The 17,871-nt window shown below is 41.5% G+C and overlaps 1 protein-coding gene across 1 annotated transcript in view; it reads right to left on the bottom strand.

Annotated features, from left to right (window-relative positions):
• Positions 1-9,593: 9,593 nt before the first annotated feature.
• The window catches only part of tpcn3 (two pore segment channel 3), a 30,345-nt gene continuing 22,067 nt past the window's right edge, over positions 9,594-17,871 (bottom strand). Inside the window, exons 16-19 of the mRNA XM_030048222.1 lie at positions 13,616-13,706; positions 13,310-13,423; positions 12,754-12,866; positions 9,594-9,912 (exon numbers count right to left, since the gene is read on the bottom strand). Of these exons, the coding sequence (XP_029904082.1) occupies positions 9,788-9,912; positions 12,754-12,866; positions 13,310-13,423; positions 13,616-13,706 (443 nt within the window). The 3' untranslated portion in view covers positions 9,594-9,787. The remainder of the gene's footprint in view (positions 9,913-12,753; positions 12,867-13,309; positions 13,424-13,615; positions 13,707-17,871) is intronic.

Below are 17,871 nucleotides of genomic sequence, written 5' to 3' on the forward strand. Positions count from 1 at the left end.
GGCCCGAGCGGCCTCAGAGTCCCGGGACTACGCCACCATCCCCCCGCTAAACCCCCCGTTTACCGACCCGCACCGCGCAGCCCCGCAGCGCCTCTGTCCGGGCCGTCCGGTGCGGAGCGGCTCGGCCCGCCGTCCGGACAGGAGCCGGACACACACACACACACACACACACACACAGACAAAGCTTTTAGTCTGTCATCAGAGTCCAGCGGCGTGTAATATAATATCCTGATAATTTAACTCCAGATTATCTGACGTCCCGGATTATTAATCTGCTCAGCAGCACTGCAGGTAGCGACGCTGCGGAGCATCATCTGCATCAGCACCAGCTCCCGGAATAAAACCCGGACCGCAGGAATTAAACAGCCGACGCCCGAAACCCGCGCGCGTGAAGCCGGGCGGCGTGGCGGCGGGTGTCTCCAGCTGTGCGCCGGGCGCCGGGGTGGGTGTCTCCGGGTGTCTCCGGGTGTCAGGTTCTCCGGCTCCAGCCTGTTTGTCCGCACTGCAGCTCTGCGTCCAGCACCGTCACGCGCACGTCAACAACACAGGAACCCCGCTTCCTGTCGCTGCTTTCAAAATAAAGCTCCCTTAATATTCGCCCAGCTCTTTTTGGTGGAGAGCTGTAATCACTTGGAAACAGGATCCGTTTATTCTATTTGATATTCAGTAGTGATGCGTGGAAAAAAAATTGAAAGAGAGAAATTTTAGAAGCATCTAAAAATTTCCACTGATGCCATTTTAACAGATTCCTGGTTTCCTGAGACAGTCAATTTTGTAAGACGCATGTTTTTATATTTCGTATTTCTTTCTCTTTCTCTATAATTTAATTCTTCTCTTAGAAACTGAGCAACTGACCCAATTTCCCCTCGGGGGTCAATAAAGTAGCCTATTTCTGACTCTGATTCTAAATGAAGAGTTGTTAATTTCTCTTTGGTTATAACTCAAAACATTCAATAATATGATTCTTGAATTATCCCTAAAATGCTGCTCGAAACATAAAAACCCACACCTAAAAAAGCAAGCAAACATTTTCAGTTCATTATTAAGCTATTTCCAAACAGACATCACTTCTCCACAAAATGCCTTTTTACTGCATAATCAGAAAAACTCTGATTGGCTCTTCATTTAAACAAAGAGTGAAATATTCCTTTATTTTATAAAGTAGGCTAATTTGTCCTCAATTAAAAATAATGGGTTCAATCTTGAAATTCAGAGTTTATAAAGGAGTGTGGTGTGTTTTCAGGTGTAGGCCTAAACTAAGGATATCTTAATGGTTTCATGATTCATAATGAATACAAAGTATGAAAGCGCAGGTGAAAAATAACATATTCTTAAGGGGGATTATATTTTTTAATTTTTACATTTATTTTAGCCCTAAATTAAGGCTACCATACCATAAGACACGAATAATTATTATATAGCCTATCACAATCTCCACTTTTGAGTATCCGTTTTATTGATGGAGTTTCACCTCATGATAAAAATTTTGATTCCACTTGAAATTTTTTTTACATGATTTTGTTCGGTGCACCACAGCACTGACTGTTCAAGAGTGACGACTTTTCAGCTTTTATTTTGAAGGGTAGTTGGCTTCACTTCCGCCCTGGTTCCGTCTCTGACTGCAGGTTCCTGACGGAGCTTCTGTTCTCCACGGCAGGAAAGTCAAGTTACACACTCACACACACCAGCAGTGAGGGAAGTGAGGCGAGTCTGTCTTAAATAAATAAAGTTTGTTATTTTTTGAAGGAGCGTTTTGGATGTTCTGATGTTTAAACCTCCGTCCCGGTTCCTCTGCATGTCCAGAGGTTCCTCTCCAGAAGGTTCCCCTGCTCTCCTCCCAGAGCGAGCAGTGGGCTTTCAGAGCTGCCACATCACTCCTCCTCCCTTTCCTCCATTCATTCCACTACGATATGAACATGAACTTTCAGAGCCTTCACACTTTCTTCACTCCAGTTTTCCATCAGCCCAATAAAGTCCTCCACACTGACGTTCTCGGGTTTCGTGACGTGAAATGAGAGGAGAACAATGGAGAGCAGGAAAACAGGATGTGGAACAGTTGGGTTCTCGTCTCGTGTTCAAGCAAGAACCGTGTTGGTTTTTATCTACATGAGCAAGCTAATATTAGCAACTGTTAGCTTTTCTTAACGTTTCTTAACATGAGCCATGACTTTTTCCTAAACTAAACCAAGTAGTTTTGGCAGCTAATGAAGTTAATTAAACTAATAAAGCTAATGAAGTTAATTAACTAATGAAGCTAATGAAGTTAATGAAACTAATGAAGCTAATGAAGTTAATGAAGTTAATGAAATTAATGAAGTTAATGAAATTAATTAAACTAATGAAGCTTATGAAGCTAATGAAGTTAATGAAACTAATGAAGCTAATGAAGTTAATGAAGTTAATGAAGTTAATGAAACTAATGAAGTTAATGAAGTTAATGAAGCTAATGAAGCTAATGAAGTTAATAAAGCTAATGAAACTAATGAAGCTTATGAAGCTAATGACGTTAATGAAGGTAATGAAGCTAATGAAGTTAATGAAGTTAATGAAGTTAATAAAGCTAATGAAGTTAATGAAGGTAATGAAGCTAATGAAGCTAAGGAAGCTAATGAAACTAATGAAGCTAATGAAGTTAATGAAGTTAATAAAGCTAATGAAGTTAATGAAGGTAATGAAGCTAATGAAGCTAATGAAGTTAATAAAGCTAATGAAGTTAATGAAGTTAATGAAGCTAATGAAGTTAATAAAGCTAATGAAACTAATGAAGCTTATGAAGCTAATGACGTTAATGAAGGTAATGAAGCTAATGAAGTTAATGAAGTTAATGAAGTTAATAAAGCTAATGAAGTTAATGAAGCTAATGAAGCTAATGAAGCTAAGGAAGCTAATGAAACTAATGAAGCTAATGAAGTTAATGAAGTTAATAAAGCTAATGAAGTTAATGAAGCTAATGAAGCTAATGAAGTTAATAAAGCTAATGAAGTTACTGAAGTTAATGAAGCTCATGAAACTAATGAAGTTAATGAAGTTAATGAAGTTAATAAAGCTAATGAAGTTAATGAAGTTAATGAAGTTAATAAAGCTAATGAAGTTAATGAAGGTAATGAAGCTAATGAAGCTAAGGAAGCTAATGAAACTAATGAAGCTAATGAAGTTAATGAAGTTAATAAAGCTAATGAAGTTAATGAAGGTAATGAAGCTAATGAAGCTAATGAAGCTAATGAAGTTAATAAAGCTAATGAAGTTAATGAAGTTAATGAAGCTAATGAAACTAATGAAGCTAAGGAAGCTAATGAAAGTGGCTAAAGTCGCTCATGAGCTAACGTTTGCTAGAGTTCATTGCTTTTTTTTCTAAATGTTGATATGAAACATATTTTTGGTTCAGAAATGTTGACATTTCACGGATTCGTCTCTTTGAAGAAATGTAAAGTGGCTGCATTTCATTCTGGCAACTGGGATGGAAATGCTCGCTCCCTCCACCGGGGAAAATAGTCCCGTATTCTTTTACGATAATAAAGTCCTCCACATGAGTTTTCCTAAAAGCAGCAGCTCTGTTGTGTTTTCAGGACTTTTTCAAACTGAAACGCTCTCTCCTCCTCCTCCTCCTCCTCCTCCTCCTCCTCCTCCTCCTCCTCCTCCTCCGCCGCCAGGGAAAATAGTCCCCGGGGAAATGTTTTGCTTTCCACAGCCAATTATCAGCTGTGTTATAAGAACATTATAAGAGAAACCTTTAGTTTAACTACATGATGTGATAAAAGGTTTGTTGTTGTGGAAAATGTGGAGAAAAGGTCCAAACATTAAAAATCAGTGGAACGGTCCTTTGGCTCTGGACTGCAGTCGGACACTTTGGTGCATGAATCTGAACTCGAGGCACATCACTGATCATCATTAATCACCATCAGTTATTATTCTGCTGATGACACTCTGATCTGAACACATCACTGACCTGGAGTCTGTTCCTGCCGGCTGTTTTTCACGCCTCAGTTTGATTTTCTTCCTGCTGTTTGATCTTATTCATTTGTTATGTTGTTCATAGTTTTCGCTGCTTTGTTTCAGTGTAAAAGCCACTGAGTCTCTTGAACAGAGCTATACAAAGGAAGCATATTATTGCAAAAAAAAAGGAGAGATTAATGGAAAATACATTTTGAAGTTTGTCTCCTTTTTAAACAAACATCCTGTGCAGAATATGACACAATTTAAAAAAAAAAAAAAAAATCATGCTTAGCCAAGTGATACTGGTAGTAAATAGCAGGCTAAATAGTAATTAAGTAAATAATAATTGTACAGGCTTTTTAACATTTTGTCAGTGGGTCAGTGCACCTTGGGTGTTTTTTACATTTGCCAGCCATCTTCTGCACAGGATGTTTGTTTGACAAGGAGACAAACCTAAAAATATATTTTACTTTGAAACATATTGTTATTATTATTGTAAGTCACAGCAATAAATCTCATGTGATCTGAAGTCATAAAACTGTGCGGCTGCTGCTGGGCTGGTCAGTAAAGTTTCACAGTTTGCAGCCCTGAGCAAATAATTATGAACATAAACATAAACAAAATTTTTAAAAACTTAAAATATTCTTAGTTTTTACTTGAAAACGACACACACCTTAATGTACTGAGAGAGACTTGACTGTGCCTTAATTCAAATAGAGGGAAATATTCCTTCATTTTGTCGACTCGTCTGTGAACACCCTCACATTACAAGTTTATTTTATTATTATAATTTTTTTTTTTAATTGTATGCTTAATTATATTGCTTACCATATTTTTAACTTTAACTTTTTTTTTTTTTTTTTTTTTTTTTTTTTTTTTTTACATTTTTTAATGTAATTTGGTGTACTTAAACGGGGGGGTTTACTTTTGGCTATTTTTTTGGGTTTTATTTGTTTTTCTTGTTTTGTTTTTTTGAGGTGAGATTCCCTCGATGTGCCTCTTGGGGTTTTTAAATCTCGCCTGCACAATTTGCTCTTTTTTTGACATTTCTTGTTTGGTGCTGCTCATTTGTTCTAATGTGCAAATTAATAAAATGAAAAAAAAAAAAAAAAAAAAAAAAAAAAAAGCTTGTTTTCAGGTAAAACGTCATGGGAAACGCTTGTTTTCATGCGCCTCAATACGGCTTTTACTTTTGAAAAACAATGTACAACCGGAAGTGCTGATTTGTGTTTATTTGTAGCTTCATAATAAAGCGCTGACCCTCCTTTATCTAACCGGAGGAGGATCCTGTGGCCAGCAGGTGGCGCTGCTCAGCCGCTGCTCCCACCTCACCCAGCCTGTCCGGACAGGCCGACATCACACACACACACACACACACACACACACACACACACACACACACACACACACACACACACACACACACACACACAGTCAGCAGACGTCAGATTAGAGCTGCTGTCATGGCGCTGGAATAAAATCCCTGCAGCGCATCATCGATAGCAGATCGATAAACCCGATAGGAAGCGGGCCGATGCCCTGCAGACCTCCCCCCACCCCCCACCACACACACACACACACACACACACACACAACGCCACACACACCCTGCCTCGGCGGCTCGGTGTATGTGTGTGTGTGTGTGTGTGTGTGTGTGAGCGGCTCTCTCTCTGCAGGCCGAGCGGAGTCTCCGCTGCATCCCGCGGCCTCGGAGGCTGCAGCCGCTCCGCCGCCGCCGGATTAACACTCCGGATTATTAATCTGATGTCAGGCACGCGCGCGAACGCGACATGAGAGCGTGTTCCCGCCGTGCAGGAGCTCCGTCTCGTGCTTACCTGGATGTTGTGTTCCGTCCAGATGACAGAGAGCCGACAATCCACTCCCTCTCCTCCATCTCCACAGCATCAGCACCACACACACACACACACACACACACACACACACACACACACACACACACACACACACACACACACACACACACACACACACACACACACACACACACACACGCAACTTCCTCTGCGCCTCCATCTCTGGCTGGACTCGCTGCTGCCCCCTGCGGCTCGGAGCGGCGCCTCGTCAGCGCGCAGGAGGATATAAAACCAAAATTATCATGTTTCTAATAAACAAAACGAGCCGCATTTCATGTTAATATTTCTGCACAGTAAGGGCAGGCGGTGGTCTGTCAGGCCCGCAAAAATATTTCACATAAACCTGTAAGACAAACGCATAAATACATAAAATATATAAAACAAAAATATAAAATATATCAGACAAAAAGTCCAGAATTAGTTTTGTGGTGAAAGTCATCATCTGGCACAGAAGATCATTTACAGAGTCTGAAGTGGAGGCTATAGGAATATGTGTAATGTTTTTATTAATGATAATATTGTCAACAACAACAGCAATAACAATAATGCTAATAATTATAATCGCAATAATATTGTATATGTGTGTGTGTATGTATATATAAACAAATGATAATAATGATTATTAGCCTACTATTATCACTGCTGATGTTATAATTCTAATTATAATAACAATAATAATGTTGCAAATAATAATAATAATAGATGGTCTTAATTAAATTAGGTTCATCAGCTCAAATTAATTATACAGTGATTTATCTATTTATTTATTATTATTCATCCATTAAGAACTCTTAATGTTTATCTTTTAGCTCCCCCAAGCACACACACACACACACACACACACACACACACACACTGAAACTCTGGCTAAAACATTTTATTTTGAAGGACAGGTCCAGGCGCTGGTTTGGGTCCAGCAGGAACTTATTTCAGGGCCTCAGGCTGAGGACCTGAGGGAAGCCGCCCGCCCCGGCCCGGTGCAGCTGCAGTGACGTGTTGCCGCCACCAGAGGGAGACGTCAGCCTGCTGTCAGTCCCTCCAATCAGCCAATCAGCTGCTGCCGAGGAGACACGGCCTCTCTCAGGACCGGCCCGCTGGGTCTTCATGTTTGGACCGTTTCTCCACATTCATTCATTTATTTGTTTGTTTGTTTGTTTGTTTGTTTGTTTGTTTTGTGGTCAGATGTCCCGTATGATGCAGATCCCGCTCGGTCCAGCATGACGTCCAGAGTCTGTCCGGCTCCTGTCAGCACAGATACTGTGATGTCTGTGCGTTTGCTTCTTCCTGTGATCAGGTATGACCGAGGTCAGAGGTCAGCGCTGTGTTCATGTGCTTTCAAAATGTGGGAAAGCAGACGAATGAGCTCAGATACACAACATCATCGTATTCTCAGTGTCTTCATGTGACCGCTGCTCTTTATCACAGCGACTTGATGCTGCCAGTCATGGGAAAATTACTGTAAACTTTTTTTTCCGTACGGTCCCTGAACGCACCACCAGTCCTGAAAAGCCAACAGTGCTGCTGCTTTTAGGAAAACTCATGTGGAGGACTTTATTGGGCTGATGGAAAACTGGAGTGAAGAAAGTGTGAAGGCTCTGAAAGTTCATGTTCATATCGTAGTGGAATGAATGGAGGAAAGGGAGGAGGAGTGATGTGGCAGCTCTGAAACCCCACTGCTCGCTCTGGGAGGAGAGCAGAGGAACGTGAAGGAGAGGAACCTCTGGACATGCAGAGGAACTGGGACGGAGGTTCTCCTGTCATGTAAAACACAGATTTACTTACCTGACCGGTTTACGGACTCTGCATTTTGTTTTACTTTCAATTCATGTGAATAAAACCCAAAGAAAACACCTGAAAAGTTTAATGTGAACTTGTTTGTGAAGCTACAAACCTGATGCTGATGCAGTGCGACTGAGTTTTGTTCAGACCCACAGAGCTTTATTTTGAAATTCTAGCGGAGATCCCGGGGTTTCCAAAGATCCCGAACTTGAACTGTGATGGACAAGACATGTAGGTCTTCTCTATCTGCTGTGATTCTGCAGCCATAAACCGACATCTCAGCTTTGAGTATCTCCCTCAGTATTTACTGATTTCTGCTGTGTGGAGTGTATTTTTGAGAGCAGATAAAGGGACATTTCGGGTAAAATCAGAGTTCAAGGCGTTAAAGAAGTAACTCAGGGATGCGACCTGAGATTTTAAAACCCAAATCTGCAGCTCTAACTCTGGACTTTTACATCAGTGACTCGGTGGAGCGGGAAGATATTCTCACTGTCAAATGAATTATTTGAGGTTTTGATTCAACAATGTGATGTGATTCTGCAGCCGTATTGAATATTTCCCTCGGTGTCAGCGTGATGGAGCCTCAGCAGGAGGAGACTCTGAGCTGCTGCAGGGAAACTCGTGGGTTTTCTAAGTTTTGATGCCTCTTAAGGGGAAATTTAAGGAGAAATTAAAGTTAAACGGGTTAAAATCAGGCCCTGGTATTAAAAATGTGAGCATATCCAGTTTCCCAAAACTCTAAAAACGAGGAGCCAGACGGAAACCAAACTGTTGAAGATGTTCGTAAATGTGTTCGAAGCGTGTTTTCTTTCGCTTAACAGAAATAAATTGGGAATTAAAAAAAAAAAAAAAAATCAATTATTGTAAATAATTACACTTGGGATTGAACAATCCCATTGTTAATAAAGTCTTATTCAATCATTCAAATTGATCAGAGCAGCCTGAGAGCTTGGTTACTAATCACTTCTCTGTCTAATTTATTTTCCAGCTTCGTGTTCCTCCTCGTGTGTGTGTGTCTGCTGCCACTGATAATAAAAAGCATTGAAACATTTCACACATTAAATCTCAGCAACAATATTCTTTATCTGAAAAATAATCGATTTGTGTAGCTTTTTTTTATACAGAGGTGTAGGCTGTGCTACAAATACAGAAATATAAAAATAGAATAACAGACACGACTTCATGGTTAACGGTTTACACATTGCACTGGATAATCATATTCTGAGGATAAAGCCGCTCTGGCAGTACGGAGTGATACTGGGTTCAGAAAAATGTACAAAAAATAAAAAAGTATAGATATTGGTCTTGTATGACAGCAAATCAGGGCCACTGTGAGGAGAAAAAAAAAAACAGAGTTGGGGAGGAGTAGTAATATTCAGAGAAAAAAACTCAGAATTGCCGAGATTAAAATGGTAAATTATAAGGAAAAAAAGACTGATATTCTCTGAAGTTAAAGTGGTACATTTATGAGAAAAAAACTCATAAATTTGTGAGAAAAACACTCAGGAATTCTTAGATTAAAGTCAGAAATTTACAAGAAAAAAAATCACAAATTTATGAGGAAAAAAAACCTTGAAAATTCAAAGATTATAGAGTCACAATTTTTAAGGAAAAACTAAGAAATTCTGAGATTAAAGTCATAAATGTCTCAGAAAAAAATTCAGATTTATGGAGAAAAAAACTCGAAAATTCTGAGAAGATAAAGTCACAAATTTACACAGAAAAACTAAGAAATTCTGAGATTAAAGTCTGAAATTTTACCAAAAAAAATTCCCAAATTTATGCAGAAGAAAAAACATGAAAATTCAAAGATTATAGGGTCACAAACTTTAAGAAAAAAATAGGAAATTCTGAGATTTAAGTCATAAATTTCTCAGAAAAAAAAACAACAACTCACATTTAGGGAGAAAAAACTTGAAAATTCTGAGATGGTAAAGTCGCAAATTTACGAGGAAAAAACAAAGAAATTCTGAGATTAAAGTGGTAAATTTATGAGAAAAAAACTCACAAATTTAGGATAAAAAAAAAAATAGGATAAAGAATTTGAGGTTATCAGCTGCAGGCCTGATAGCCGGCGAGCAGCAGCAGAGTCGACACAAAAAGTTTCCTCAGAATACCCCCCCTCCCCTGTCCTCCAGCTTCATATTGTTCCCCCACAGTGTCCCTGACAGGCTGCCGTAGTCGGGTCCCTTCATGTGTGTCTACGCGGAGCTGAAGATCGGGTTTGAGAAGTTGGGCGTGTCGGCGTCCTCTTCCGCGGCGAAGTCGTCAGGACTCAGATCAGCCTCGAACATCCGCTGCAGCAAACCGTCCACCGTCCTGTACCCTGCCACCAATACACCAATACACCAACAGATCAATACACCAATACACCAACAGATCAATACACCAATACACCAACAGATCAATACACTAATACATCAATACACCAGCTGACACAGGCTGTAGTGGCTGGCTGTGTGTACATACTGGCATTCAGAGAGTATTCAGACCCCCTTCACTTTTTTCACTTTTGTTATGTTGCAGCCTGATGCTACAATCGTTTAAATTCATTTTTTCTCTCATTCATCTGCAGTCAGTGCCCCTTAATGAGGTTTGGCACAACCAGGACTCTTCCAGGAGCCGGTCGCCCGGCCAAACTGAGCAATAACAGGAGAAGGGCCTCAGTAAGAAAGGTTACCAAGATCCCGATGGTCACTGTGACTGAGCTCCAGAGATCCTGTGTGGAGACGGGACAAAGCTCCAGAGGGACAACCATCACTGCAGCCTCCACTGATCTGGGCTTTATGGCAGAGCGGCTGGACGGAGGCCTCTCCTCAGTGTAAAACTCATGGAAGCTGCTGAGTTTGCAGAAAAGCAGCTGAAGGACTCTCAGACTGTGAGATTCTCTGGTCTGAGGAAACCGAGATCGAACTGTTTGGCCTCAGTTCCAAACGTTCTGTCTGGAGGAAACCAGGCAGCGCTCGTCACCTGCCCAGTACCATCCCAGTATCATCCCAGCAGGGCAGCCTGGTGGTGGCAGCATCAGGCTGGTGTTTTCCAGCAGCAGGGACTGGGAGACTGGTCAGGGCTGAGGGGAAGCTGAATGGAGTACAGTACAGAGAAATCCTCGATGAAAACCTGTTCCACAGCACTCAGGACCTCAGACTGGGCCGAAGGTTCACCTTCCAACATGACAGTGACCCTGAGCTCACAGCCAAGACAACACAGGAGTGGCTTAGGGACTCTGCGAAGGTCCCAGAGCCCAGAGCCCTGACCTGAACCCTGTCCAACATCTGCAGAGACCTGAACATGACCCCATCCAACCTGACCGAGCCTGAGAGGATCTGCAAAGAGGAACGGCAGGAAATCCCCCAATCCAGCTGTGCAGAGCTTGTTGTGTCATACCCAAAAAGACTGGAGGCTGAAATCGCTGCCAAAGGTGCTTCAACTGAGTACTGAGGAAAGGGTCTGAATATTTACACTATATTACCAAAAGTATTCGCTCACCCATTCAAATGATCAGAATCAGGTGTCCTAATCACTTGGCCTGGCCACAGGTGTATAAAATCAAGCACTCAGGCATGCAGACTGTGAAACAAGACATTTGTGAAAGAATGGGCCGCTCTCAGGAGCTCAGTGAATTCCAGCGTGGAATTGTCATAGGATGCCACCTGTGCAACAAATCCAGTCGTGAAATTTCCTCGCTCCTAAATATTCCACAGTCAACTGTCAGCTCTATTATAACAAAATGGAAGCGTTTGGGAACAACAGCAACTCAGCCACGAAGTGGTAGGCCACGTAAAGTGACGGAGAGGGGTCAGCGGATGCTGAAGCGCATAGTGCAAAGAGGTCGCCGACTTTCTGCACAGTCAATTGCTACAGAGCTACAAACTTCATGTGACCTTCAGATTAGCCCAAGTACAGTACGCAGAGCTTCATGGAATGGGTTTCCATGGCCGAGCAGCTGCAGCCAAGCCACACATCACCAAGTGCAATGCAAAGCGTCGGATGCGATGGTGTAAAGCACGCCGCCACTGGCCTCTAGAGCAGTGGAGACGCGTTCTCTGGAGTGATGAATCACGCTTTTCCATCTGGCAATCTGATGGACGAGTCTGGGTTTGGAGGTTGCCAGGAGAACGGTACATTTCAGACTGCATTGTGCCGACTGTGAAATTTGGTGGAGGAGGAATTATGGTGTGGGGTTGTTTTTCAGGAGCTGGGCTTGGCCCCTTAGTTCCAGTGAAAGGAACTTTGAATGCTTCAGGATACCAAAACATTTTGGACAATTCCATGCTCCCAACCTTGTGGGAACAGTTTGGAGCGGGCCCCTTCCTCTTCCAACATGACTGTGCACCAGTGCACAAAGCAAGGTCCATAAAGACATGGATGACAGAGTCTGGTGTGGATGAACTTGACTGGCCTGCACAGAGTCCTGACCTGAACCCGATAGAACACCTTTGGGATGAATTAGAGCGGAGACTGAGAGCCAGGCCTTCTCGACCAACATCAGTGTGTGACCTCACCAATGCGCTTTTGGAAGAATGGTCAAAAATTCCTATAAACACTCTCCTCAACCTTGTGGACAGTCTTCCCAGAAGAGTTGAAGCTGTAATAGCTGCAAAAGGTGGACCGACATCATATTGAACTCTATGGGTTAGGAATGGGATGGCACTTCAGTTCATAGTATGAGTAAAGGCAGGTGAGCGAATACTTTTGGTAATATAGTGTATGTCAGTGTGATATTTCAATTTTTTCTTTTTAATGAATTCACAAAAATTCACAAAAATTTCTTCAATTCTATTTTCGCTTTGTTATTATGGGGTGCTGAGTGTAGATTAATGAGGGGAAAAATGAATTAAAACGATTATAGCATCTTTTAATTACAAATATATATTTAGGCAAATATAGACTGAACATTTTTTCTTAGTTTTTTCAAAATTTTCTACCCCCACCCCCTTCTAATTTTCAGGTCATTTTCTTTTGTTTCTTTTCTTTCTTTCTTTAGCTCATTTCTAGCTCCGTCTCTCTGTAATCTCTAGTTTCTTGCAGCGCGGCGGCCAGAGGGCTGCTTCAGTTTCACAAACGTCTGCAGACCAGAGACGGGACGTCCGGCCGGGTTTCAACACCCAACACGCACACACACACACACACACACACACACACACACTCACACCAGGTTTCTTACGTTTCGAGGCGATCTTAAACATCAGGGCGGGTTTGCTCTTCGCTGATTGGCCGCTTCCCAGGTCGTTGTCGCTGGTTTCCATGGAGTCGACCAGGTTTTCCTCCTGCTGCTCCCTGCGACACACAGCGGCACAGACAAGGACGAGCGAATCAGAAAACGTCTGATTTCAGCTTCACTTTGTTTTATGGCGACTTCCTGTTTCATCACCGAACCTCCAAGAAGTCAAACATGAAGCTAAACACGACGCCGTCAAGCGACCGGCTGTTAGCAACCCTGCTAACAAACATGAAAACAGGAACTGAAGAAAAACCAAGCTGTCAAACTAAAAATTTACTGCAATGAAACAGATTTTTGATTGCAGTGTTGAAAGTTTTGCTCTCAAATTTATTTTTTAATTGCAAACCTTTTCTGTTTGATGATATAAAAAACAAACAAAAAAAAAACATTTAAAAAAAAAAACCAAAAAAAAAAAACACTCCATACAGGACCAAGCAGGACCGTGTGTGTGTGTCTGTGTGTGTGTGTGTGTGTGTGTGTGTGTGTGTGTGTGACGTACTGAGCCACGGCCAGCTCCAGCTCGTTGATCTTCTTCTCCAGAGAAGTCTGCAGGTCGCCTTTCTCCACCGAGTACTCGACGGAGAACGCCTCGAGCACGAACGCCACGAAGATACTGACGATCAAAAACAACATCGATACTTAAACAACAAAAACATGAAAATAACATCAATATTATCAGGTGAAAATATGAATCAATGCTCTAGGAAGACACTGCAACACCAGCAGGACATATCCAGCTGTGCGGTATGAAATCGTGCTAGTAAAAAAAAAAAAATAATGTTGAAGATGAAGCTGCAGGTCTTACTTGATGATGATGATGACGACCACGATGTGGAAGAGGACGAAGAAGAGTCTGGCCGACTTGTGGGTGACGGCGGTGAAGCCGCTGCTGAGCAGTGCAGCCGCGTTAAGGAAACCAGGAAACATGCACATGGTAGTGCCGCTTAATTTATTAATCCAGTGTAATCTGGATTAATAAATAAGATCGGCAGAAAGTCTTGTTACAAACGAAACCAGACTTCGCTGAGCAAAGCATCTGCTCAGGACTGTGCACAGGTTTTCTGTTGTGTGTGTGTGTGTGTGTGTGTGTGTGTGTGTGTGTCAGTGACAGCAGCTGCTTTGCCAGGTCGCTGAGTCACTGCATGGTGACTGAAATACTGGGAAAATAACACACCAAGGACTAATCAAGCCAATTTAGCTGGAACACGCTGCAAAAAACAACTCCACCTTAACAAGTCATTCAGGCTCATATTCAGTCAAAAAACAACAACTCCACCTTAACAAGTCATTCAGGCTCATATTCAGTCAAAAAACAACAACTCCACCTTAACAAGTCATTCAGGCTCATATTCAGTCAAAAAACAACAACTCCACCTTAACAAGTCATTCAGGCTCATATTGAGTCAAAAAAACAACTCCACCTTAACAAGTCATTCAGGCTCACATTCAGTCAAAAAAAAAAACACACATAACTTCTGAGTTATTTCAACAGCCCAGATGCTGGTGTTCAGGTGGTTTGATCTGACATTGGGTTAAAAACAATGACCCAGTGCAATTAATTGGAGATGCAACCTGAAATCGAGGCTCATTGTTCTTTGCAGTCCACATTTTCATGCAGACGGTGACCCGACCTGACCTGCAACCCCCGTCACTCCAGAAGAGGAGACGGTAAGACAGCATCACCTAATGTGAGCTGTTTATAGCTTAGAGTATTTTCAGGGCAAGCTTATTTACAGTATAGAGTAATTCATGATTCATTAAAGGAGTTCATATCACTGCGCCCTGACAACAGGAGAACAACAGGACGACCAGCAGAGGTCACTGTGCAGGACAGCACAGAGGGACTGAGCCTTCTCTGTCAGAGCCACTAAATATTGGAACTCAGTACCAAACGAGATCAGAGAGATCAGCACCTTTACTGGTTTTAAATCCAAGATAACATCATGTCTTAAATCAACTCAATCATGCACCCATCAGTCATAAACTCAAACACTGGCTCACAATTCACTGGTTTGTAATCTCGTTAGTGTCATGTCTTCACATTGTATTGTCTCGTCTTAACATTGTGATTTTATTGTTGTTGTTGTGCTCTAAGAGTGTGAAACATTGTTATTGTTGTTGTCTGAAAAGGCTGTTTTTGTGACGATGTTTTTATATTTGTTTGTATCCGTATTACAGTGACCACCCGTCCCGCGTAGCGCGTGCACGTACAGCGTTTGAAGCCCATTTCACGCGTCCCGCAAATTGAGACCGTGTCCCGCATAATCAATGTTTGCTCTCAAAAAAAAAAAAAGCTCATTCGCAGTTTATGTTTTGTACACAAGAATGGCGGCCCAACTGGAGACGGTTGTTCTTATTGGTTATGCCTGGAACGGTTTGAAGTCTTGACTTGTGACTTTGAAGTCGTGATTCACAGGTACAATTCCCCGCTGGAACGCAGCATAAGTTAACACTGAAATGAGGGAAACTCTGAGTTTTCTGTTTCCCAAAGGGAGGTAACTCAAAGCAGAGAAAGAGGGGTAACTCCAGCCTGTTTCACAGAGGGAGGGAACTTAAGCTCTCGGTCAGTTACCGCAGTAACAGACTCCATGAAACTAACCTGGTTGGGACCAGGTTTTTCTCATGAAACCTCGAGTTTCTCTCTGTGTCCGCCCTCTTTCAGCCACACACCGTATTTAACTTCCTCATTCATTCAGTCAGCATGCGAGTTTTGGCGTGGCGTGTTAGTTCTGCCGTCTGTTATTTAAAAAATAATAATAAAAAAAAAAAAACAGTCAGTAGGCCTTTATTAGAAGTCCATTAGTAGTTAGGTGGCGACTTTTTTTCACGAACATGGCATGTCCTTTCAACAACGATCCCGTGGATGAAGGTGCAGTGTTACTGCGCAGAGAATTAAATATTAGTCGGGAGATGGTTATAAGACCGCACATAGATGTTTGAACAATGGTTTTATATTCATCTTAAGCTGCTGCCAAGTGCGCTTCTCCCCCGCGGGATTGCACCTAAATGAAATAAATTAATAGGCTACCATTCAAGCAGTTTTCCCCTGGAATAATAGGGAGTTTTAAGCAAAGGCGGATTGTGCGGTAGGTACGGCAACCGGAAATGGCTCTCTCCCAATGCTCTTGCCGTAGCCGTCAAATCCACAGTAGTCCTTAAGCAAACTACCGCGACAGCGGCAGCGTTTTCCTCAGCGTTAACGCTGTGCAGTTTTATTTATTAAAAGTGTTACACTCATAGTGAGTGCTTTCAAGTTTTTTTGCTATTCAAATGTATTGTCATTATGCCAAGTGCAGGTAGAGAGCAAACCGGAAAGAAGTGTGCATTTCGGACAATAATTGAAATATTTAAATAATAATAGTATATTAATAATAATGATAATTAATTAATGACAATTAAGCACACATCTGATCGGAGTGTGAAGGGATAGTTCAGTGCGTGACCTGCATGACGTGCAAGAACACATTTAATTTCAGAAATAGCCCACGAGGAAAACTATTTAACTGACAGGCCTATATCAGGCGTTGTAGCGACTAGGTGAGAATGATCCTTTCGCCGTTGTAGATCAGGCTACTACGGCAGACAACGCCGGCACGACGGCTGAAGCCTCGATCAGCAGAGCGCAGATCCATTTCTGGTTGCCGTAGCCGCCGCACAATCCGCCGTTGCTTAAACTCCCTAATAATAGGGAGTTTAAGCAACGGCTACAACGCGTAGTACAGGTGAATCAATTCAACAGTTTTCCTCGTATTTCTGAAATTAAATGTGTTCTTGCACGTCATGCAGGTCACGCACTGAACTATCATTTCACACTCCGATCAGATGTGTGCTTAATTGTCAATAATTAATTATTATTATTAATATATTATTATTATTATTATTATTATTATTATTATTATTATTATTAATTAAATCTTTCAATTATTGTCCGAAATGCACACTTCTTTCCTTTTTGCTCTCTACCTGCACTTGGCATAATGACAATACATTTGAATAGCAAAAAAAAAAAAAAAAAAAATTGAAAGCACTCACTCACTTCCTGCTGTGTTGAGCCACTGCAATGCCTGTTAATCCCTGGACTTGTGATTTTAGACTTTTCAACTGTTCCTGCTCTGTTGAGCCAGTGCAATGCCAGACTAAAGTTTTATAAGCTATTTAATTTTATTTGTATTTTCCATTGCAATTCATTCACTTTAAATAAAAAGTAAATCTTAAGTGGAAGTTCAACTGTCAATTAATTGAAATGTTTAAAATATTATGAATATCTTTTATTTAGAAAAAAAAAAAAACACATTGAAAGCTAAGGGCTCATTAACAAGGGTGGCCTATTCATGAGCATACAGCAGCAGTTACATATGTTAGGGGAACAGGGCAACATTAGGCTACTATACCATGTAAAGTGGTATCTGCTATCAGTAAACCAAATCAGTAAACCAGGCGCCGCCACGCCAGGCGGTGTACCACACTGTCCCTCAGAATCATACCCCTTGTCCCCCATTGGGCTAATTAGCAGGTGGTCACCCTATCTGTATGTGTTATCTGTGTTGTACTATATTGTTAGATTTCTGTCTTACCACTTCGTGTTTTCTGTTCCTGCTCAGGGACTACAGATATAAATTAGCTAGTAGCTAATTCTGGTATGGCTGAGAGCTATGCACTGTCCCTGTTAAATAAATAAATAAAATAAATAAATCAATACCCAATTTTCGGTAGCTTTAACTCAACAACGTAGCCATTTGTTCCTGTTTTGGGGTGGAAACCATAATCCAAGCATGTTGGGTCAAACCCATAACTCAACCCTGCTGGTTTATAACAGCCCAGTGCTGGGTTATGTTTAACCCAGTAGTTTTAGGAAAGAAGAGACAAAGTCAGCCTGGAGGATGAGATGATCTTGTTTCTGATGTTAATCAACTTGTTTCACACGCTCTTGAATTTTTCTGTCATTTTCTTGATCCTAGTGGCTGATCGGTCTGGTTTGAACAGATTTATACTCGTTCCCATAAACATTCCTGAGACTGCATGGAAACCAGTGGGATTATCTCATCCCGTTGGCTGATTTTT

This window comes from Myripristis murdjan, chromosome 1, assembly GCF_902150065.1.
Source record: "Myripristis murdjan chromosome 1, fMyrMur1.1, whole genome shotgun sequence".
NCBI lineage: Eukaryota > Metazoa > Chordata > Actinopteri > Holocentriformes > Holocentridae > Myripristis > Myripristis murdjan.